The sequence below is a fragment of the Panthera onca genome, chromosome D1 (assembly GCF_046562875.1).
Source record: "Panthera onca isolate mPanOnc1 chromosome D1, mPanOnc1 haplotype 2, whole genome shotgun sequence".
Classification (NCBI taxonomy): Eukaryota; Metazoa; Chordata; class Mammalia; order Carnivora; family Felidae; genus Panthera; species Panthera onca.
The window spans coordinates 25,646,155-25,670,676 of record NC_138348.1 but is presented as its reverse complement, the minus strand read 5'-3'; the positions used below and the strand labels follow the sequence as shown (position 1 = coordinate 25,670,676).

Genomic DNA, 24,522 nt, shown 5'->3' with positions numbered 1-24,522 from the left:
TTCGATGTTCAAAATAATGTATTTTTCCCATTACTAGCAATACTTTTGTGGGGGGAAGAGCCAGTGAAATTAGATATCACCTACATGTGCTTAGCATTGTGACTGATGCATAGCAGGTGTTCAGTAGATGGTAGCCTTCTGCTTCCTTTTTTTAAAAAAAATTTTAAATGTTTTTATTTATTTTTGAAGGTGAGAGAGAGAGAGAGAACATGAGTGGGGGAGGAGCAGAGAGAGGGAGACACAGAATTCGAAGCAGGCTCCAGGCTCTAAGCTGTCAGCACAGAGCCTGATGTGGGGCTTGAACCCACAAACTGTGAGATCATGACCTGAACCAAAGTCGGTGGCTCAACTGACTGAGCCACCCAGGCGCCCCTGCTTCCTTCTAACATACCGTGAAAGTTAAAGAGAGGAAAGACAGGAGTGGCTCCCGGGTTCCCCGCCTATACCCTGGCATCAAACCCCTTGAAGGCAGGGCAAGCCTTTCACAAGTATGACTTGTAGCCTGGTCGTGCTTGTTTTCCTAAGCAAAGCAAAATCTTGCTTCTGCCAGAGAAGCAAATGAAAGCTTAATACCAGCTAAATAATACATAATAGTGGTATCATTATCCTGTCTTCTCCCAGTCTGCTAAGTTTGTAGCAGTAAACACTTATTGGATGAACAAAATCGAACTCCGTGAACTGTTGTAAAGTGGAAGGAATGATTCTGATTAGTCTGGCAGAGCTCAAGGCCACAGGAATTGTATTCTGCTTCCCCTTCTCCAGTCCAGAGCCAGGCTGACCCTGTGGACAATCATTACAAAACATTTTCCTGTCTAAGTTTGAAAGGCAGCCATCCAGCCTTTACAGACTATTCCCCTCCCCTCCCCCCGCCCCGCCCACCCCCATGCTACCTCCCTCTGTCTTCCAAAGCAAAGCAAAGGCTCTACTGTCATAGCTCTTGCCTCCAAAGCCATTAAGAAATATTCAGCGTGTTCCAGCAAGGTGTGTCCCGAAGAGACAGAAAACCCACATGACCGCCTCTATCCATTTTTCATGAGTGCGTGGTAAGGTTGAAACAACAAGCTAGTTCAGAAAAAGCATTAAAGATGGGGCTTTAAGATGGGGGAGTAGGTGTAGTTTGCAATGCTAAACTTGAAAAGGCATTTAAGTGTGAGCAATGCAGATCTTTGAAATTGCTTCTGAATCTACTGTTACAGGTTACATTGTCAGCTAGCTGTATTGATTATTTTTATGTAATTTATTTGTTAAAATTTCTGCTAATGGACACTTCTGAATCATTTTCTGCATTTAATGTACCTAGTACCCATTGATCAGGCCACTGGCTTATTGGTTATCTACTTGGCTGCCAAGCGATTCTCTCTGATTGCTTTTCTCATTACACATTTTCATTCCAGGAGCAGACTTCTATTGTGTCCCATTACGCTAATGGAAATTATTGATATGGAAATTACCAGGCACTGAGCTTAAAAGTTTTGATACACAACCACATTGCATTTCTTTAAGTTGTAGAACTGTTCTTGTATAATTAGCGGTAAATATTGACGTGTTAGTGAAATTAGTTAATTAATTTCATTCAAAGCAAAAGAATAAGAAATATGGCTAGAAAGGAAACACCCAGTATTTTGCGTAGCTGTGTATACTTTGGTAAAAATAAATGTAGTGAGTTTGGCTTTGTGTTTGACACCCTGTGTTAAAAATTCTTTAGCATCCCTAGTTAAATACCAGAGTGTTTTAGATGACAGTTGCTGTAAACATACCCATGTTACAGATGGAAAAGTAAGCCCGGGGTAGCTAATATCTGCCTTACGTTCCCCAGTATGGTAGCCACTAGCCACATGTAGCTGTTGAACACTTGAAATGTAGCTAGTCTGAACTGAGATATACTGTAATTATAAAATGTACACCAAATTTTGGAGACTTAGTATGAAAAAAAGTAAAATATGTCATTAATATTTTGTTGATTACATATTGAAATAGTGTTTTGTAGTTGGCAATTATAAAGTATATCATTTAAATTAATTTTATTTCTTTCCTTTTTTTTTTTAAGTGTGGCTACTAGAAAAATTTTAATTACATCTGTGGTTCACATTATATTTCCATTGGACAGCATTGGTCTCGCCCAGGTCCTAAGTGGGTAGCATCTAGCAGGGTGCAGTCTAGTATGTTGGCAAATAGCCACGCGAGACAATGACATCCAAATGTAAATTACTTGAAATTAAGTATAATTTAAAATTCAGTTTCTCGGTTGTACCAGTCCCATGTCAAATGCTATTGCCAACTGTGGCTAGTGGGACAACACAGGTAGAAACGACTTAAATCACCCCAGAAAGTTCTATTAGAAATGCTGGTGTAGCACATCCCTAAGCAAGCACTGCCTCTTTGCTAAGCCATTGTCCATTGAGACCGTCATGATGTGCAGTGAGAATAAATGTGTCATATGAAAGATAAAACTGTGCAAATAGTGATAGCATGTGGTTGGCGGTAAGGATTAGTAAATAAGGTATTCATCCTTGGAAATGGTAACCTTTAAGTGCTGCTCAGGATGTAGCTTCAGACATGATTTTTACCCATTGGGGTGATCACCTACTTTTGATGGACAGAAAAGAGGTAAATCAGGTGGAAAACACTGGAAACACTCAGGATGCTTTGATAAGTTTTAGCGCCCAAGAACCTCCATGGCAGCTCTAAGCCTGTCTTTGTTAGGGGTCTGGTATCTGATGTCCAAAGAAGTTAGACCGCTAGCGTCTGTGGCCTAGCAACCAGACAGCACCAGTGTTCGCTCCCCTGGGCCTGCTGCCCCGAGGTGAAGAGGGTAATGAGAACTGTGTGTTTCGGGGTTCATGGGCTGCAGAATGGGGAAGTCACAGACTTCCCTTAAGGGGAAATGTCTATGAAGTAAAGAGTTAAAATTATTGTTCTTTTTAAAAATTTTTTTCTTAATGTTCATTTATTTTTGAGACACACACAGAGAGAGAGAGAGAGAGAGAGAGCATGAGCAGGGGAAGGGCAGAGAGAGATGGAGACACAGAATCTGAAGCAGGATCCAGGCTCCGAGCTGTCAGCACAGAGCCCGACACAGGGCTTGAACTGACAAACCACGAGATCATGACATGAGCCGAAGTCAGACCGACTGAGCCACCCAGGCGCCCAAAGAATTAAAATTATTCCTAAACCAACACCCTTGGAATCACAAGCCAAATTTAATTTCTTCAGTCTCTCTTTGCTTTTGGCCATGACCTCTTTTGTCTAGAGCCATAGAAGGCCCAGGTGTAGCCAGAAAAATATGGAGGAGGGAGTATAGAAGTAATAGAATGAGAGATTTTCTTTGGCACATACTCTTTTCCACGATGGTGGGGAATATGCATCTAAACACGTTTATTTCATTGTATATAGGATGAAACTCATCTGTAGTTTTGTCGCCTTTCTTCCGTTTGTCCAGAAGTGAAGATAATCAGGTGAACTAGCCCTTATGAGTACTTGTGTGTCATTATTGTCCCCGGTTTTCAGAGGAGGAAACTGAGTCTCTGAGTGGTTAGTTCCAAGGTCACTACCTGGTCAGTAGCTAAACCGGGATTTAAGTCCAGCTCTCCCCTGAAGCCAGACTCTTTGCTTTACATGCAAATGCCTGTCTGGGCACCTGAGGCAGAGCACAGTGGCATTCCCTGCCACCAGCATTAGTGTGGGTATAAATGAGTTAATACTGTATATTGCTTCTGAGGTGTAGGATTTAGCCTGTGAGAGTCTCCATGGCCTGGAGTACAGAGGCTAAGAATCTTTGTCACTGATAAATGATCTGCAGGCTCTTAATCCTGATTCCACATTACTCATTTGTAAAGCTGCTGGCATATTTGCACTGAGCAGATTGCTCTCTCTGCCAGGCTTAGCTTCACATGGCAGTTTGGGATTTTTTTTTTCTTAAAGATTTTATAAAGCTGAGTATAAAATGGGAATGTTTTCATAAACGCTTAAGCATCTTTAGTGAAGCTAATTTATAGAATGTAAATGTTCCTCTCCGGCAATTTAAACCCAAATTCCTCAGCAGTGGGAGGTTGGGGCCGAGAAACAGGAAACTGCTCTGTTTCATTGTTCATGCTCAACAATAAAAAATTAAATGGCCTAAAAAGTGCAAGCCAGAGAGATTTTTTTTTTAGACATTCCTCTGAATCTGAGCACTGGCGATGAACACAAAAATTGCATGCGTCTCTTTCTTCCCCGTGGGGCCTGGAAGCCGCGCCTTGTACCTCTGGGTGACTCAGCCACATGTCACCGTGCTAGGCACATACCCAGCGCCATCTTGAATGAAGTCACCTTTGCCAGCAGCTTACCTCACAGCCCTTCCCTTGGGAGCACACCTTGGGAATGGTGTGACCGGGTGGCCGAGAGCCTGGATCGTACAATGGCAAGAGGCCTTTCTGTGCAATCTGCTCGAGAGCTTAGCAGTCAGCCAAAGTCTGCAGCGAGGCTTCCCTGGTAAGATTTTTTGGAGATACTTTCTGCTTCTGTTTTATATCCCCATTTTTGTTTTAATGTCTGTTTTTGTTTCCAAATTATGAGATGGCATGAAGTCTGCCTTCTCTCTCATATGGAACCAGGCGTTATATAAATACGTAGATATTTAATACATCCAAAGGGGAAGTGGTTTTTTTTGTTTTTGTTTTTTTGTTGTTTTTTTTTTTTACTTATCTGTGGCTTTAGGGCTTCAGTCTCCTCTTTTGTCTTTTACCCCCCAACCCAAACCACATGAAACATGCTAAATTCTCCCTGAGTGTGATAACTTTTTTTTTGTTTAATTGTGCACAGCTGGCACCACCCTAGCCATCAAATAAAGACATTTGTGGACCCTGTATAACAGCAGAACTAACACAAAAATGAACATTTAATAAGTGCTTTTGCTGTTTCAAGTCCCTTATAATAGATATTTCATCTCATTTCACTCTTACAACAATCCCGAGACAAACATCATCATTCCTATTTTGCAGATGGGAAAACTAAGGCTCAGAAAGGTTCTGTAACTTGTCCAAGGCTACGTGTGGAAATGCCACAGCGGGGGGGGGGGGGGGGGGGGGCACCCTGGCCTGGGTCGTGTGGATCTCACGTGCCTCGCTGAGCGGCAGCTCTGCTCAGGTTGACCTCCAGGCTCACAGAGACAAGAAGACAAGGTAAATTCAGGTACGTCACATTACGTGACATAGCCATGTATCTGAGAATCATTGTATTAATCCAGAATACGATAGACTCTGCTGCAGCAGCAAATCCCAAAGCATCAATGTCTTAGCATAGTAAATGTTCCTTTCTTGCTCATGCAAAACCCACCGCGAAAGCCCAAGCTGGATGGAGACACGGCGTATGTGTAGATGCTTGTTGGGAGTCCCAGCTGGTCCAGCCTCTGAGTCATCCCATCCCAGGCACCAGGCATGTGAGGGAAGAAGCCTCTAGATGATTCCTGCTCTTAGCATTGCAGGTCACCTCCAGCTAGTCATGTCTTCCTGGGTAAGGCCCCAGGCACCAGGTAGCAAGACAGGTGCTGTGTCCTGTATGAAGTTCTGGCCTCAGAATATATGAGCCTTTTAAAGCGTTTGTTTCGAGGACCGCCGTTTATGCAACGATGGATAAACCTCACCATACAGGCTGGGTTTGCACGTGCTGGAGACTGTACCTCTGGTTCACTCAGCGGATATTTGCTGAGCATATTTTAGGAGCCACACTATAGGAGACACTATTCTGGGCACACATCAGTGAACAACACAGATAACGAATCCTGTCCTCATAGGGCGTATATTTGACAGGGAGAATAGTTGCTGTCTTTTCAAAAAAAAAATTATATATAATATATATATATGTATATATATATATTATATATATGTTTAAGTATGTTTCTCTAGGTATAAAAGTAATATTCACTTATTGTGTAAAATTTGAGAAATATAAAAAATGTTTAGAGATGTGAAAAAAATGCCATAGGAAATAATAATCATCATGCAGAATTACTGCACACTCTCTATTGTATTATCTTACTCTTTCTCCAAACTGGAGTCACAGTATATAGTCAGTTTTATATCCTACTCCCCCCCCCCACCCCTGTTTAGACAGTACTGCGAACTGTCATGGTCCATTCAGGCTGCTGTAACAAAATACCTGAGAATGGTAACTTCAACAGAACAGAAACAACAGAAATTTATTTCTCAAAGCTCTGGAGGCTGGCAAATCTAAGATCAGTTTGCCTGAAGACTCAGGATCTGGTGAACACCCAGTTCCTGATTCATAGATGGCAACTCTTTGCTGTGTCCTCACACGGTGGAAGGGGTGAGGGAGCCCTCCCGGGTTTCACCTATAAGGGCAAGAATCCCTTCCATGAGGACTCTGCCCTCATGACCCGACCACCTCCCATAGCCCCCACCTCCTAATACCATCACCTTGGGGGTAGGATTTCCACATATGGATTTGGGTGGGGGGATATAAACATTCAGCCCAGAGCACCAACTTTTCTCCATTTCACTAAAATATGATTTTTAACCATATTTCACAAGCCGCATATATTTCTAGCCAGTAGCAAATACCAATTATTTAACTATTCTGCAACTATTCTACATTTTAGTTGATTTCAATTTTTCACTGTGTTAAGCAATGGCTTGAAAAACAACCCTGAACGTGAATCTTTGGCAGCATCTTTGATTAGTTGCTTAGAATGTAATCAAAGAAGTGGGATTACTGGTTCAAAGGGTATGTGAATGTTCAGCTTCTTAATAAATATTGCCAGGTTGCTTTCCAGAAGGTTAGCACCAATTTACATTCTCACCTGTATTTTATGGGATGCTGCTTTCATACCTGCGCCAGTACTCAGTGTTAGAGTGTTTCTAATCTTTGCCAATTTGTTACATTTAAGAATGGTATTTCATTTTGAGACTGGTTCACTGCCCAGGTTGTGCACTAATACGGGCTTTGCCTAAACCTGAGTTTTAATCCCAGCTCTGGCGCCTTGTAACAAGATAGGTAACCCTTGTAAGACTCAGTTTTCTTTCTGTCAAATGGTGCTATTTATTCTGACTCTTTGGGACACTGGGTGGATTAAATATGTTCAAGTTTATAAAGTGTTTAACACCGTGCCTGTCGCAGAACAACTAAATGGTATGGGTGTGACAATTCAGCAATTACCAACACGTGAAGAGTTCCAGCCTTTTTTCCTTTCTCCAAGTCTTGGAGAGGATTCTGATTTTGCTTCATTGTATTTCTCTCCCTTCCTTCTCTTCTGAAGAGCGGGGCTGCCATTCTTTTGGGCTTTTGTGAATTAGAGTCGGGAAGAATGAGCGAGGAGAACGACAAAGACACACTGGCCAGGGACAGACCACTCAAACCCCAGTGGCTAACAACACATGGGGCTACCATTGTCTACAAGCAGACTGACAGTGGCTGGGCTCAGCTGGGTAGTTCTGCTTCAGGCTGTGGGCTCCCTGGGCATGGTTCCAGGGTTTATGCTTGATCTGGGGCCCATATTGAATGAGCAGAAAATACCCAGGGCGATGCTGTCATGGTAGATCACTGGAGCAAAAGGGGTCAAACCAACACCCACAAGCACACTTAAGGCCCCTGTTCCTTTTGCATCTGCTAATATTCCATTGGCTAAAGCAAGTTATATGGCCAGTTGGCCATCAGTGGGGGTGGGAAGTCTCCTTGTCCCACAGTGGGGGAGGGAAGGGAGTGAATAGGTGTTGAATGAATGATCCTAATTAATGTTTATGGAAAATTTCAGGAAGAGGGTGCTAGGGAGTGTGCAGTGTATAAAACGGGGAGGAAAGAAACGAGATTATGAGACACGTTGGGTATATGTGAGATGTTACAAATCAGAATCTTTTTAATTTCTGGAAGCCTCTGGTTAAAAACTTGTAAATTAGTTTTGTCTGTTTGGCCTGGGCTCCAAATGATACTTCCCTTTGGGACTGACCTTAGGTGTGATGGCTTTCATAGAGTCACATAACAGGAAACAATTACTATCTTTTCTACCTCTGCAAACTGCAAGCTTCTTTCTCTTTGGGTATTGTAGAACTTTCAAACATTTCCTACTTCTTTTTCTTCCAATAGTAGAAAAATATGGGTAGTGGCTTCCTAATCGTGGTTTATCAAGTCCCCACGAGAAATGGGTCACACGTCCCATCGCCATCTCGTTTAAAGGAGGACAGACAGCATGCTTGAGAACCGTTGTTGGACAGGAGGGCCCAGGGGCAGAGAATGAGAGCAGCCTGCTGCGTCTCAGGCATGACTCAGAAGCTCCAAATTCACTTACAGAACCTTCCAGTGAAATCAAATTGAGAGTGAGCGCAGGGCGTGACCCGGAGGAGATAAAGCAGGAACAGATCTAATGAGAGGAACCATGTCATTTCAGTGGTCTTTATCATCTGTGCAGAAAGCTTCCCCTCAGCTCCCTGGAGATCATTTACCTGGAACCTGACAGGAGCCTAATATCTCTGATCTCCAGGTTTGCTTAGCTCTGCAGATGGCTGGCACATCACATATAAAACATTACCCCACATTCCTGCTGGTATGAGGGGCTTGTTCATAAATTCATCCCCAATTGTAATTCTCATTCGCTTTATGGGTAGACCAGCTAAACATGGACTAACAGCTCTGCTTAGGTCTCTAAATGTCATCTGTCTTTAATGTTATCCAACTCATTTTTGTTTTGTTCCTTTCCTAGAAAGCAATACTCTTGACCTCTTAAAAAAAATCCAAGCCAAGAAGAATCATAGAATGTGTCAAGAATTGCACTAAACGGGTCCACAGCCTCCCTAGAGCTGTGGTGTGAATCATCAGTGGCCTTGAAACCCATTAGGATTTCATTGGAATAATGGGCAATATGTGCACCTTTATATACACAGTACATTTGAGTGTTTGGGGGAAGGGACTGGTCTGTAATTCTGTGTCAAGTCATTAGGAGACATTTTTTTCAGAGTTTTTAAAGTCTACAGCCAGATTGGCTATCTTTCCCTATTTCCATACGAAGAAGGGAGTGTATAAACATAAAATCTTCTCTACTATTGTTTCTCCCTCACTCCCACCCCACCTGCAAAGGGTTGCTCTTTTTTTTCTTTTCTGGAGTCTCATTATAAGCAATTTTTTCCTATGGTTAAAAGCTTAGACTCAGAAGTTGGATAACACAGGTTTGAATTTCAGCCATTTCTGCGACATTTAATAAGATACTTTACCTTTCCATGTCTGTTTCTTCTTCTGAAAATAATAAGACCTGCCTATTGAATGTAAGGTACCTGGTATATGGAAAGCCTCTTCACGTGGCCCACGGGGGATTTGGGTTGTGGCCACAGGGGCAGATTTCCCCCCGCCCCAACCCTGGCCGGGTCCCACCTCAAACATCCACTGAGTGTCTCAGCTTTTCTACCTCAGGGTCTTTTCCAAAGTGGGGCAACCTGGAAATGCAAAGATTTAATTCTCAACCAATGGGAGACAGGAATCTGTGGGTAAATGTCTCATTCCCCGACTCAGAGGGATAATTTGAGGTGTGGTCTATGCAGATCCCAGAGGGTCCACAGTCAGGATGAGCCTCAGTTGCCCACATTTACCAGCTCAAGAAATGCACCTTTTCATTGACTTCTCTCTAGCTGTTGCCATTACATTCCCTCCCTCACTTCTGCTTCCTGGGATCACTTCCCAGTAAACTTCCTGCACCCAACTCCTTGTCTCAAGCTCTGCTCTGGGGAATCCCAACTCATAAAACTCCTAATAAATATTTGCTGTTATTATTCTCATGGAAAAACTTTTCTAGTGCCAGGGAGACTAATGTTGGAACCAAAATTCAAGATGCATGTTGAGACTTTCTTTCTCATTTGTTATGTTACTTAAATGGAAAAATATTCAAATTGATAAACATTGCCTCATTTTGTACATGTTTGGTAAATCCTGTAAAATCAGACCATCCCCCCAATACTGGAAACTCATGGAAACTATGCTTCTCTTCCTTTCCTGGCACTTCTCACTCTTGCTTTGGGGAGGAGTTGGGCAGCTGGGGTGATGTGGGAGGCACTCAGGGGACTCGGTGCTATTTGCCAACTAGTCCAGAGGTGTTTTGTTCTGACAGATGGCTGTCTGTACTGATGTGTGCTACCTGAATGTCAGTCCTGGTCGTCAAGATTGGCATTAAGTTCTCTAAACTCTTTTACCCAATTCCCTTTTGATCCCAACTACTGGCATTGGCAGGGCAAGTGAGGATGAAGATTCTAGCCAGTGACCATAGAACATCTTTCCCCCTCAGTGAAAAGCCAACTGGCCCATACCAGTATCAACTTTGACTTCATTGGCACCATGCCGTGACATTTGAGCCAACTGGCCTACGTGGACAGCTTCTAGCTTTACCACCTTCTGATCTTTCCCCCTTGGAAATTTTCATTGCAATTACTCTGGAGTTTTGCTGTGATCAGGCTTACAATTATATGGCAGGGAGCTGGACATTGTGGAGTGGGTTGGCACACCTCGTAGGATGGGCTAGCTTGGGCAAATGTCCTCCTTGCAATGCTCTTTTAAATTCAATCCCTCCCTGGCTTGGCCACAAAGGCACAAGCATTGCCAAGGTGACTTTATTATGTGTATCCTGGAGTATATTCCCTTTTGAGTATGTAGCTCCATTTCCTGGAATTATTATTTCTGGTAAGATTGGGGTTGATTTCTGGCTACCTAGTATTTTTCCAGCTGAAACATTTTATTCTTCACTTTGCCACTTCATGAAGCTTTGTGAAAACACCCATTTTCCTCTTGGAAGGTCGTTTTCGAGGGTGTTACTGATTTCCAGCTTCTCTTCTCCCAGGCCATGGTGAGATACAGAACCAGAGACAAGTTGCAGCTCTGATGCTTATTGACTATAGGCCTTTGGGCTTAAAACTGGATTTTTGTGAGCTTTTGTTTCCTTAACTGCAAAGTGGGAATAAAGATGGGACAGAAGTGATCGTGCAAATCGAAGTATGAAACAATCTAAGATATTCTCCTTTTATGTTTATTTATTTATTTTGAGAGAGAGAGAGAGAGAGAGAGAGAGAGAGAATCCCAAGCAGGCTCTGTGTTGTCAATGCAGAGCACAATGGGGGCTCAGTCTCACCAACTGTGAGATCATGACCTGAGCCTAAACCAAGACTTGGATGCTTAACTGACTGAGTCATTCGGGTCCCCTAAGGTATTCTTTTATTTGGCAAATATGGAAGGAACTCTCACCATGTCAGCCCTAGTTCTCACCTTAGGAAGCTATGGTTCAGTGGGGGAAAGAACCCATAGGCGATCTTAATGGGAAATTATGATCAAACTCATAAATCCTACAGACAGAGATAAATATAGGGTGTTACTAGAGCACATGGGAAGGAAGCTTAACTCAGTCTTGAGGGCTCATGGAGGGCTTCTTGGAAAAAACAGAAACATTAGGAGTTATTAATAGTAATATTTAGTTCTAATTAGTAGGGTGCTTACTAAAAGCTGAATAGTATGCTAAGTGCTACTTCATTTAGATATCACAATTGTGCCTACTTAACCTCCATTTTATAGTTGAAGAAACCAGCTCAGAAAAGTTAAAGAAATTGCTCAAGGACACAGAGCTAAGTGGCATGGTCAGACTTTGAACTCAAGTTTGATTCCAGAACCCTTGTTGTTTTATTTTAATTCAAGAACCCTTGCTTTTAACAAAACAGATTATGCAAATCTGTTCCTGCCATGTCCCTGCTTAAAATTGACCATTTGTGACTTCTTAATGCTCACAGGATAATGACTAAACTCCTTACAATAACCAAAAGTCTCCTGCCTACTCATCTGGTCTCACCTTTCACCCTTCCCTCTGCCCCTGGCCCCCATGACCGTCAGCCTCAGCAGCAGCTCATTAAGAATATACTTAGCTAAGTCTGAACTTGTCTTGTGGGCAATGGAGGCCACGGAGGTTTCCAGGAGATTGAGAAGGAGCAAGACAAGATCTGAAAAGTTTAGTTAGGAGAGAGTTGAAGCCACCCAGGCAGAGACACATGGGGGTCTCAGGTAAGGAAGGGGCAGGAGGGAAGGAGAAGGGGTGAATTGCATTCAATAGACATTCAGTAGGTAGAATATACAAATCATGGTAACTGATCATGTTGGGGAGTGAAGGAATGCAAGGGGGCCATGTTGACTTCTGGCTTGAACAATGGGGTAGAAAGTACTAGCTACATTGAAGGAGGTATGGTTACTGCCTGACAGAAGCCAACAAAACCTGCAATTCTACTGTGTTTTCATTATACGTATGCTGAAGGGTTCTGGAAATTGTAAAAAATTTCCCTTCCTGGTCCTTTTTGTTCTCTCCCTTCCACACTGGGTGTGAGAATTCACTGAAGAATGCAAAAAAAAAAAAAAAAAAAAAAAAAAAGAAAGAAACCCAAAAAAACCATTTTCTCTGCACAACCCCCCCCACCAACCAAGTTGAACTACAAACCCACACAGCAGCAGCCCCCGATCAGGCAGTGAAACAGCTCTCGGAATTAAGCTTTTAAACATTAAAGTCAATCAAGCCCAAAGAATCTAGCGTGAAATGAAGAGGTGTTTCAAAGAAGTAGGCTGAGGTACTCTGAGCAAAACAACTTAAATTATTAAAACAGAGTTTTCACAGTGTGGGAAAATGTTCCAATAATGTCCGATTAAAAATGTAAATCTATTTACCTTCCAGATGGTTTTTTTTTTTTTGTGAGTACTCTAATTAAAATCTACTGCTTACCTGTTTGTGAAAAAAAGTCAGTTACCTGGGGAAGGTAATCAAACCTAGGCATGCTGGAATCATTTTCTTGGCATTTGTCACTGAGTGAATATCTCCTGTGACTTTTGCCTTGTTAGTTAATTACTTTATAAATTTCCCTACTGAAAGTGGGAATCTTATTCAGTGTTGGGTTCTTTTCAGAATTCAAGTGTCAAATGTTCATGTTATTTCAAAAGATGGTTTCTCTCTTCTCTATTCATTTCTTCCCCTCCCTTCTTGGCCCTGTGGTACATTTGTCCTACTGATATTATGACATTATGATATTAAAATCGCTTTTATATCAATTAACTTGGATGTCTAGAATATAAGGTCAACAGGCTCTGGAGGCAGAATCATTCAGTTGGAGAAACAGGAAAGAAAAAAGTTCTTCCTAAGTGAGTGATCTTCAAGTGGATTTATATTCAACTGTGGCACAAGGAACAGCGGTAGATCATGTGTTTATTTACCAAATAAACTATTGTCTACATCAGCACTGTTCAAAAGAAGTATGTTGTGAGCCTCAAATGCAAGCCACATATGAAATTAACATTTTCCCAGCAACCACATTAAGAAAGCATAAAGAGGGGCACCTGGATGGTTCAGTCGGTTAAGCCTACGACTTCAGCTCAGGTCATGAACTCATGGTTTGTGAGTTCGAGCCCTGAATCGGGCTCTGTGCTGACAGCTCAGAGCCTGGAGCCTGCGTTGGATTCTGTATCTCCCTCTCTCTCTGCCCCTCCCCTGCTCACGCTCTGTCTCTCTCTTTCTCTCTCAAAAATAAACGTTAAAAAGATTTTTAAAAAAAAGCAGAAAGAAACCAGTGGAGTTAGTTAACTTTATTTTATTTGCTTCTATATATCTAAATATTATATTTCAACATATGATCAACATAAATCTTACTGAGATCATTGGCATTCTTTTTTGTGCTGTCTTTGAAATCTAGTTTGCGTTTTGTACCTGGGGAGATCATAACTCAGAATAGCCTCATTCAAGTTGGCAATGCAGCTACACATAGGCAAATGTAGCTGATGGCTACCACACTGGACGCTGTAGATGTATATAATTCTATGAGAATTTTTCCCCTCAAATTAATATGCCAAGAGTGGGCTTACGCTTTTTTAAAGTTTTTTATTTTGAGAGAGAGAGAGAGAGAGAGAGAGCGAGCAGAGGAGGGACAGAGAGGAAGGGAGAAAGAATCCTAAGCAGACTTCTCCCTGTGAGCATGATAGGCTTACACGTTTAATGAATCCACTTTTTCTCCCTTTCCCACTGAGAAAGAAAAAAAAAATGTTGCCTGCTAGGAAAACTGGCAAAATGGCTCTGATGATAAATTGAAGGTTAAATTTGTTTTCATATAATTGTTTCTTGGTTCCAGGACTGGTCACAAGTGAAAAATCACCCTTTTAAGGGTGTAGACAACTTCATTCAAGGGGCAGTAAAGCTGAGGCATTAAAATAACAAGCTGCATGGTTTTTTTTTCTTTTAAAGGAGGGGTAAAAATTTCATCCTTTTTTCAGATGGTGCAACATTTTCATTAGGAAATGTCAATAGATGTCTCTTCTGTAAGCTAGGGACTATATTAAACATGAATTACAAGAATTCTGTTGGTTCCCAGCAGGATTTTTCTGTAGATTAGCCTGGTAACTTAAAAAAAAAAAGTATGTACATTTGGCAGCTCGGGGATGATTTAATTTCTAGCTGGGAGACCTCTCCTGCTCAGCATTGTTTTGAGGGGTGGTGGTGGGAACTACAATAATTAGATGCATCCAGAAAAGTTTTCTAGGAGCTGAATTGTATTACATAAGAAATCAAGTTCTATTGGATGTGCTGAGCGTCTTTACCTAGTGAGCACAGTATCTTTCAAGCTGCAAACACATTCTGGGTTTTATGAATTGGGGATTTTTTGTTTTAGGAGGCAGTAAGGTTTGGTGTGGTGTTGTAGAAATTCTTTGGAACCAAAAGCATCTGACTTTGAACCTCAGTTTTCCCTGGGTTATTTTGAGCCACTCTCTTAAATTCTCTGGGACTCAGATTCCCTATCTGTGAAAAGAGGATTACAATCTCTAACTCCTTAGGGCGCCGGGGTGGCTCAGTCATTTGAGTGCCTGACTTGGGCCCAGGTCATGATCTCGCAGTTTGTGAGTTCGAGCCCTGTGTCGAGCCCTGTGCTGACAGCTCAGAGATTCTGTGTCTCCCTCTCTCTCTCTGCCCCTCCCCTGCTCACACTCTGTCTCTCTCTCTCTCTCTCTCTCAAAGATCAGTAAACATTAAAAGAAATTTAAAAATCTAACTCAGAGATTGTGAAGATAAATGTTATCATAAATGTACAATGTCTGAAGCAGACACTTGATCAGTGATGATTCTCTCACACTGCCTTCCTCAGGGGACCGGGTAAGATTCAATGATGTTAAGTGTTCACTGAGTCAGTGTTTATGGTGGTCAAGCTGTCAGCCAGAGCTGGGGTCTAATCTGAAGCCTGGACTAGGGCAAGATCCGTTTCTATGCGCACTTATATGATTGTTGGCAGGATTTAGTTGTTTGTCGACTGTTAGATTCAGGGCCTTAGTTCCTCACTGGCTGTTGCCTGGACATTTTTACAGTTCCCTGATGCTTGAGCCTTTCGATAAAGCAGTTCACAAAATGGCAGCTGGCAAGCAAGAGAGAGAGACAGAGAGACAGAAGGTGGGGTGGAGGATAGGACGCCAAGTGTTCTTGTAACCTAATTTTGGAAGTAACATCCCATACATGTGGCAGTGTTCTGTTAGAATTGAGTCACGTCACCAGTCCAGCAGCACCCAAAGGAGGGGATGACACAGAATGTGAATATGAGGAAGTGGCATCACTGGGGGCCATCTGGGAGGTTGTCTGCCACAAATTCCTAAAGCTTTAACCTTCACGTTTCCTGGTATTACTTCCCCCTCACATGTAGGTCCTAAGTCAGAAGAGATGAAGAAATCAGAGCTCTGAGTCAGGAGCTCTGGTAAATGCGTCCCATAACCCTTGTGACACCAGACGTTATGCTGTGCGCTCATTGGTCGGTTTGATGTGTGTCCAACTCCCCACGTAGACTGTGGACTCCACGAGGACTCCATGGTTTTGCCCACTGCAGCAATCCAGAGCTTAGAGCAGTGTTTGGCACAGAGATGATTCTCAGCAAACGTTTGTCAGATAACTAAGGGAATGTGTGGGGGTCCTTTCGCTTTATGCAACAATTCTAGGAGGTTGGGTGCAACTATTATGCCCATTTCACAGGAAACTGAGGCTCAGATAAAGTGACTTTCTCAGCCTCCTGGTAGGACTAGGAGCTCAAGTGTATCGAACCACCTCAAGCCTATTCCCTCAGTCATTTGACTCTGTGGCCTTCTCCTGATTATATGTCGGGGGTAGTGTGTGTGTGTGTGTGTGTGTGTGTGTGTGTGTGTGTGTGTGTGGTGTTTTTCAGGAAGGCAATAGTGGCTTTTTTCCACCAGATAGTCTCTCAAGAGGCACCACCCACTACAGTCTGAAGTGGAACAAGCCTTCTTCCTTGGCTGTATCCTCAAGTGAATTTCTGTGTTCTTCACATACAAGAGAGAGGAATGGAAATCACACGAAACAAAGGAACACTGCAGACCAGGGGATATGGAGCCCCTGAAAAACCATGAGCCACAGAGGTGACTCTGGAAGTGAAGCTTCTCATGCTACTTCTCTGCCTGAGAAGCTCCTTCTCTGCTGCTTACTCCTTGTTTGCAGTAAACTTTTTGTTTGTTTTTTAATTTTTTTAAATGTTTATTTATTTTTGAGAGAGAGACAGAGCGTGAGCAGGGAAGGGACAGAGAGAGAGGGAGACACAGAATCCAAAGCGGAATCCAGGCTCTGAGCTGTCAGCACAGAGCCTGACGCAGGGCTCGAACTCATAAGCTGTGAGATCATGACCTGAGCCGAAGTCGGCCGCCCAACTGACTGATCTGCCCAGGTGCCCCTGCAGTAAACTTTTTGTAAATAAAGTTTTTCCTTAGTCCTTTTAGTTCTTCCTCTTCAACCCTCTTGATGGTTTCAACTCTTCTTCAAGTTTGAAAGAGTCTTCTTGAAATTTGACAGGCCCGAATCTTAGATGCTTTGGAAGAAAGGTAGTGATGATGACAATAATAGAAAAACCAACTATGATAACAACCAAACTTATGTTTATCGAATGCTTAGCTATGTACTAGGCAACATTCTAAGTGTTTCCCATGTATTACTTCATTTAAAGCATCCTTTAGAACCATGAAGTCAATCCTACACGTTACCTATTATTACACAGTGAATTACTCTGAAAGTTAGTAGCTTAAAACAGCAATACACATTTATGATCTCTGATGGCTTCTGCGGATCAGGAATTTGGGAGTGGCTGGGTAGCTCCAGCTCAGGATTTCTCACGAAGACTGCTTTCATCTGAAGGCTTGACTGGGGCTCAAGGTTCCACTTCCAAGATGGTTCAGTCCAATGACTGGCAAGTTGTCAGGAAGCTCAGACCGTCCCCATGTGGCCCTATCCACAGGGCTGCTTAAGTGTGGCGGCTGGTTTCCCCCAGAGCATGGGATCTAAGACACAAGGAAGAAACTGCTATGACCCAAGTGACCCAGCCTTGGAGGTTCCCCAGCGACCCCTCTACAGTATCCATTGGTCATAAAGGCCATTCTGTGGGGGAGGAGACTGTACAAGTGCATGGATACCAGAAGGCAAGGATCTTTGAGAGCCATCTTGGAGACTGGCCGCCACACCAGCTACCTTGTAATATGAACCACAACCACAACCGCAGCTACCTTTTCTTAAGCAATTACTATATGCAAGGTACCATGCCAAAGAATTTACATATACTGTCTCATTTCATCTTGAAGGCAGCCCTAAGTTCCAAGTGTTCATATGATGCCTGTTTTACCCACAAGGAAATGGAGACTCAGAGAGGTTAATAACCTGCCCAAGGTCATAGAGCTAGTGTGAACAAGTGGGAGGAGCATGGGAGCACATCCCAAACACCTGAGCTCAAGCCCAGCAGTGCTGTTTCACCTGTAATGTTCTGGGAGCTGCTTTGAGGAGTGATACAAAAATGTAGGGAGTGGTGGAGATTATACCGATGACTGCAGAGGGACCAAGTCCCTTCACTTCTTTGTCAGCAATGGGAACCCATGTCAGAAGCACAAATACAAGGACAGAGTGTATCACTTGGCAAATAAGAGACAAATGCAATCTCGTTTTGATTTTTATTAAACCAAGCGTAAGAAAAAGACTTGCAACTGCTTCTCTGAGACCTGAACAACTAACATTAGAACCTATCGTGTTTTCCGGAAACAGAATGCCCTGTGTTTTTGATGGGATTTTAAGAACTGGGAAAGGGGAGAATAATGAAGTATAAAGAATGGTTTCACAGCCTGTCCCAACAGATATGGTGAGGAGGTTGGTAGTGATTCAGTATAAAAACAATTGAACTTCAAGAGGGCTTTACATTTCTTCAAATCATTTCAAAGACATTAGTACACTTAAAAGAAGTGTGTGTGAGTGTGTGTGTGTGTGTGTGTGTGAGAGAGAGAGAGAGAGAGAGAGAGAGAGAGAGAGAGAGGTGGAGAGTAAGCAATGTATACTAAATCATTCCCAAAGTTCATGGACCCAAAGGGACGTAAGGAAACAAGATCGTTAGCAGTGGGTCAGGTCCATTGCCCTTCTATATTCCTAAGGTTTGGAGGAAAACGAGCAGCTGGAGGAGAAATTACTTACCTTCTTGGGTATCATTTAAAATTTTTTTTGTTATGTTTTTATTTGTTTTTGAGACAGAGAGAGACAGAGCATTAGCAGGGGAGGGGCAGAGGGAGAGAAAGACACAGAATCCAAAGCAGGCCCCAGGCTCTAAGCTGTCAGCACAGAGCCCGACGCAGGGCTCGAACTCACAGATTGTGAGATCGTGACCTGAGCTGAAGTTGGACATTTAACTGACTGAGCCACCCAGGAGCCCCTTCTTGGGTATCATTATCAAAAGCTAGGGACTTCCCGGAAAAAATGCACATCCCACCTCTACCTTTTTTGCATGCAATTTTAGGGGCTTTAAAACTCCCTGAAGCCCATGGGATAGTCTCTCTAGTGTTCACAGATCCCAGGATGTACTCCTTGAATGCTAAATTTTTTGGAGAATTTATTTATATTTTCCACACTAGACACACTAGTTTGTAGTGTGGAACTTGTTAAACTTTCCTATATCAATCACATTTTCTCATTACTTTGAACTGTCATTGGTGTTTTTAAAATTTTGACCTGATCCACTTGAGCTGTCACGTTTCTAGACTAGAGCTAACAATGAAAAAGTCACTGAACCTCAGCATCCTCGAGCTTGCCTCCAGTGCACCCCCAAAGTGATGCCGGCATCCCCGCTATAATCTCCCTGGCTAGTTGTCCCAGCACCCACACCTTCTGGACTCCTCCAAACAGGTACAACTTATACACAGTACAATTCGCCCGTCTTCGGTGTGCCTTTTAGGGATGCAGTTGTGTATGTTTTGACAAATGTATGATATTCTCTTGTGCCCCTTGCACCCATCTCTTTCCCATAGCCCCAGACCCTGGTCACTACTGATCTGATTTTGGTCCCTATAGCTTAGCTTCCCTCCTCCTCCCAGGTCTTATAAATGGAATCATACAGAATGTGCCCTTTGGGGCTGGATTCTTTCTCTTAGCATGCGTTTGATATTCACTCATGTTTCATTACATGATATAATTTGCTTATCCATTCACCAGTTGATGGACGTATAAATGATATCCAGTTTTGGGCAATTGTTTGTATTCGTTTTTTTTATTTTTTGGGGGGCGAGCGGTGAACTTGTTGGGGGAAGAGGTACTACTCTGTATCTTGATTATGGAGAGGCAGGACTACTCTGCATGTTGATCGTGTAACACAACTTTACATATTTGGGGAGGGTCAGGAGGTGGAGGGTGGGGCGCAAAAGTGCCACAGCATTCTTCCACCATCTAAAACCCTTTGGCAATTTTCACCAGCGCCTCTCCGAGCTCCGACTGCATTTGAGCAGCTGTTCATTTTGCATCTGGGTAGGCCTTTACATTTTTTTTTTCTTTTCCGCAAATGGGGGCCCCAGTGTTCCACTGGGCATAGGTAGACAAGATCCAGATGAAATAACTCTTAAAGGTGTTAGCTTCCCTACTCCACTTGTGGTTCTCAGATGTCAGTCTAGGAACCACCTAGACGCTTGTTAGAAAAGCAGAATCTCCGGCCCCACCTCAGACCCACGGAGTCAGAATCGGCATTTTAACAAGAATCCCGAGTGTCCAATGCATATTTACAGTTTGAGAAGCACTGGTCGCGGTATTCTGCTCTTGCTACTAAAAATAAAATGCATATTTTCTCATAATATTTGGTCCTTTCTTCCAAACTTTTTCTGTCTCTCCCTGGAGTGAACTAATTTTATAGTTAAGTCAAGAACTCCAGCTTGGGTCTGGAAGGCGGTGAGCGCCGCATCCTCGAGGATGGAGGAGCTAAGGGAGGAGGAAAAAGAGGGGGCAGAGAACAGAGCCCGGGCTGTTGGAAGAGCCTCGAAGCCCAGGCGGGAGGCGGCGAGGCCAAGGGGGCCGGACGCTCCGCAGCCCCGTCGGCGGCCCCTGCAGCCGGGCACGCGGGACAGGGCGCGGACGGCGCGCGCGGCGGGGCGCTGGCAAAACTTGGCTGAGCGCGGCCGGCGGCCGGCGGCCGGGCCGGGGCGGGCGGGGCGCGCGGGGCGCGCGGGCGGAGGGACAGCGGGGGGCGGGGCCGGCGCGGCGAGGGGCGGGGTCAGCGCCGCGGCCGCGGGGGCAGCGACGGCGCCGGGCAGCGGGAGCGGCGGCCGCGCCATGTGGCTGCTGGGGCCGCTGTGCCTGCTGCTGAGCAGCGCCGTGGGTGAGTCGGAGGGCGTCGGGCGAACTTCCTGCGGGGTGCGGGGCGGGGGTGCGGCGGCCGGGCTGCGATCGCGCGCCCTCCCCGCGGCCCGGCTGCGTCTCCCGGGCGAGCGTGCACGGAGGGCGGCCCCCGGCGCCGGGCTGGCCGGGACCCGGGCGAGGGGCCGCGGCGGGGTGCGCGCAGTCCTATTGTGTGGGCGTGCGGGCCGGCCGGTGCGGAGGGCTGTGCGCGCGGGCGGGGCTTTGTGTGCAGCCCGGCTGGAGAGCCCGGCTGCTGCCCCGATTGGGCGTAGCTCCAGTGCGTGTGTGTGTTATGTGTCTTGGGGAAGGGAGGAGGGAAGGGGAGGGGAGGGAACTCTTCCCTGATCCCATCTTCCCAGGCTCCCGGTGCTGGGCGCTGTGCGAGCCTCCCCAGGGCCTCTTCCCGCATCCCTCGCGTGCACCCTTGTGCCTCAGTTTCCCCCCTGGACGTCTGGCGGGTAGCATGGTGGCTTCTTTCCACTCCTTCCGGAGACTGTGTTTGGTTTGGGTAAAGAGAGATGATGCAGGGCCAGACCTGGGAATTATTAATCTTTCCCACTTATCCTGGGAGCAGAACGTTTGTCATCTGACCACCCCGAGTTGTTCCTCAGCGAGCGCCCAGACTGGCGAGGTGCCCGTTGAGAGTGCACCCGAGCTTCATCTGGAGGCCCTTTGGACCAGGCATCACCACAGCGGGTGCATCCTGAGGTTCTGGGAAGCAGCAAGCCTCTTTCCCTTCCTGACAGCGTGCTGTCCCCTGGAACTTTTCTGCTGATGTGGTCACGCTCAGAATTCCAGCCCAGGAGCCCTTCCTCCTCTGCCCCGGCCCGCTGGCCACAGCTGTCAGCTGCCCCTCCTCAGCTTGGCCCGCCCCCTGACGTTTATTTCTGGGCAGCTGATGCCCAGAAAGTGGGTGACAGGGCCCAGTGAACTTTCTTCAGCAGAAGCATGCTTGCCTGACATTTGTGCTATCCACTTATCTAATGTATGCCTGATTTCCCCAGATGCTTCTAGCTGTTTGCTGTGGAGGTGTCTGTGGTGGTTCATGTGTTGGGAAGTTGAGGCTCACATCACTCTGAGCTCCCCCACTCCCCCATGTGTGTTTGGAAAGAGAAATCCCCCTCCTTCCTTGAAGTCCCTGGTCCTGGTCATCCTCAGAATCCACTGGGCAGCCTTTTCCACCTCTCAGACCTGTAACATCATCCCCACCCCTGGAGACCCGTTTTGGTGTCTGTGGGTTTGCCGTGCCTTCCAGTGATGGTGGAATGGTGGTAGGTGCCATGGGGTTTTAACTCAGTCTGGGGGACAATGCCCTGTTTCTCCTGAACTGTCAGGCCAGTCCAGTGAAAGAGTCCCAAGGGGGCATTGGCAGCTATAGGTAGGTGTGAATGAGCCTGTGTGGGGGCTGTTAGAACAGGGAGCTTTCCAGGGCCTCTAAATTCATGCTCTCCATTTGCATAGTTGTGATGTGTCCCATGGTAACATCCAAGTAGGACAGTCTGGAAGCTGGCTCTTGTAGGTGTCCTCAGATTTGCTTGTAGCTCAGTGGACACTTTTTGCAATTCCCAGTTGGTACTTGGTTGCTTTGGTTGAGTCTCCATGTCTGTAAAAATAGCTGTGAAGTTAATTTTGTCCTTCTCTGGTCAATGCTGGTTATTTAATACATGGATACGTATAAAATAGCGTTACAATAAATAGTCACAGTGGGGAGGGAGAAATTGGGGGTCACAGAACCTCCTGACTGTCCGTGGTGGTGGTTTTCCATTTCCTGTGGTCATTGCATCAGTGTGGCTTTGAATCATCTTTACAGTTGTTGCTTTAGAAACTTCTAGGCAGGTTGGGTTGTGTGTGCATTTTCCGTGTTACATTAAGCATCATCCTTTTAGCATGGATTCCGCGTTGACCCAGTGTGTTACCAGAAACAGGTCTGGTCGTTTTTCTTGATGCCCCCCGGGTGCCCCTGGCCTTCCAGCCTCTTAGAGAAGCCCATGTGTGGTTCAGTTTGGGGTTCATAGTGGGACCAGAGACTCCACCCCTCTATCTCATATCCAGCTTCTTGGTCCTCTTCTGGGAAGTTGGAAAAACAAGAGAGATTATAAAAGCCAGAACTTTGGATTTCTGTCTCCCCTTGGAGAGTCTGTGAAGAAAACTGGGGTCATAGTTAGTTGAACCCTACTCTGAGTTTCTTTGTAGGGCTGGGAGGCCACTGACATCTCAAGAGCAATCCGGAGGCCTTTGTTACTCAGGAACCCCAGACACCTCCATGTGTTTTCTTTTTCTTCCTTTGTTATGTTGTTTGTGTCAGTGAAGTGAAGCATTGATTTTTTAGCTGTTGTTATGTTTTAACGTATCCTGTGAGAAAGACTCAGCCCATCCAATGTCCAGTTTCTTTTCCCGTGGTGGGCTTGCTGGGTTTTAAGTGCACAGATGGTGAGCCGTGTCTGATGGTGACCGTGTCCTGCGGGTGGTCAATCCCACCTCCCCTTGGGCGGACCTTTGCTTCCATTCCCTGACATTCTCCTTCTGTCAGTGAACACGCTTGATTTTCCCCCCATGTGTACTCCCAGGAGTGTGAGTACTGACCTTTTCTCCTGGAAAGATCTACTTAATGGTGTGAGCGGGTAGATTTCATTATTATTTTTACCTAGTTGAGTAACATCGCAGCCCAGCCCTGGTAGATGAGACTGGGCACTGTGTACCGAAGTACAAATAAACACACCTTGTTGCTGTTCCTCTTCAAAGAGATGGGACAAAGGTTCCCTGCTGGGGTCTGAGGTGTTTTTATTTCACAGCCCACTTAGGCCTTTGACCTTGATATGGGTGGGGGAGGAATAGCCGAGTGAATAGGAAAGGGCAGGATGGTCAATTCTGGGCCTCCAAGACTGGTGTAGACACCTTTTTACCAAAGTCTCCAGGGTAACTTGAAAGTGGGCTTGTATCTCACCTTCATGAAGCATTTTAGAAGAAGCTGGGAGTAGGAGAGTTTGTAGTCAAATAATCTCATAGTAAAGACTTGACCTTGCCTGTTTGCACGGGCCCAGGGAGAAAGAGGACCCAGTATTGATGGCAGGCACATATACGTGTGAGATATTTTGCTTGCCACTTTAAATGCACGATCTTGTTGAATTTTTTCAATGGTACTGTGTGGCAGGAAGTCATTTTATGGTTCACGAGAACTCATTCATACCCAGGATGCCGGAGTGAGGACTGACGCTTGGATTCTAACTCTGGCTTCTTGTTTGCAGGAATCATGCACACAGCTTCCACGCCTTTACTCCCACTTGCTTTTGTGAATTTAACAGTCAGTGAGATTGTTTCCATAAACACCCCTCCTCCCTAAATCTGTTCGCTTTGTGGTCACTGCTCTGAACTTACCGGTTGGTGTTCATGGGAAATACAGAAAATACATCTCAATCCTTGAGGAAAGATGGAACTTTTCAAAATAGCACGGGTCTGTTTTGCTGTGTTCATGGTGGGGAGGCTTGGTGGAAAGATACCATGGGCCATGGTTGGATTTCTTGACCTGAATTGTAATTACTTGGCAGGGGGGGTGGGGAGTGAGGAGGGTTGGGTTGTTTTTGTTCATTGAGATCTATATGTATACATTCCCCCTTTTTTATATGTTTATTGTATTTTACAATTAAAAAATAAAAGATGCTATATGCCATAGGCTGATGGAACTATTTTTAACTGTAAGATAGCCCCTGGGGACAAGTTTTGTTCTTTGGATCCTCTGGGATCTGTTTTGTTTGTGGAGTTTTCTTGTTTGTTCTCTTTTCCTCTTTCTTTCTCTCTTTAGAGTATTTTGGAAATGGTTGGGCCATCCTAAGTGTGCTGGTTTTTCTGCCAGTGCCTATACCTGACCTCCAGGG

The 24,522-nt window shown here is 44.8% G+C and overlaps 1 protein-coding gene across 2 annotated transcripts in view; it reads left to right on the top strand.

The window, feature by feature from the left end:
* Positions 1–20,524: 20,524 nt before the first annotated feature.
* Positions 20,525–24,522, top strand: part of LDLRAD3 (low density lipoprotein receptor class A domain containing 3) — a 240,064-nt gene continuing 236,066 nt past the window's right edge. For both annotated transcript variants that reach the window (XM_060606370.3, XM_060606368.3), the window contains exon 1: positions 20,525–20,630. In XM_060606370.3, the coding sequence (XP_060462353.1) occupies positions 20,585–20,630 (46 nt within the window). In that variant the 5' untranslated portion in view covers positions 20,525–20,584. The remainder of the gene's footprint in view (positions 20,631–24,522) is intronic.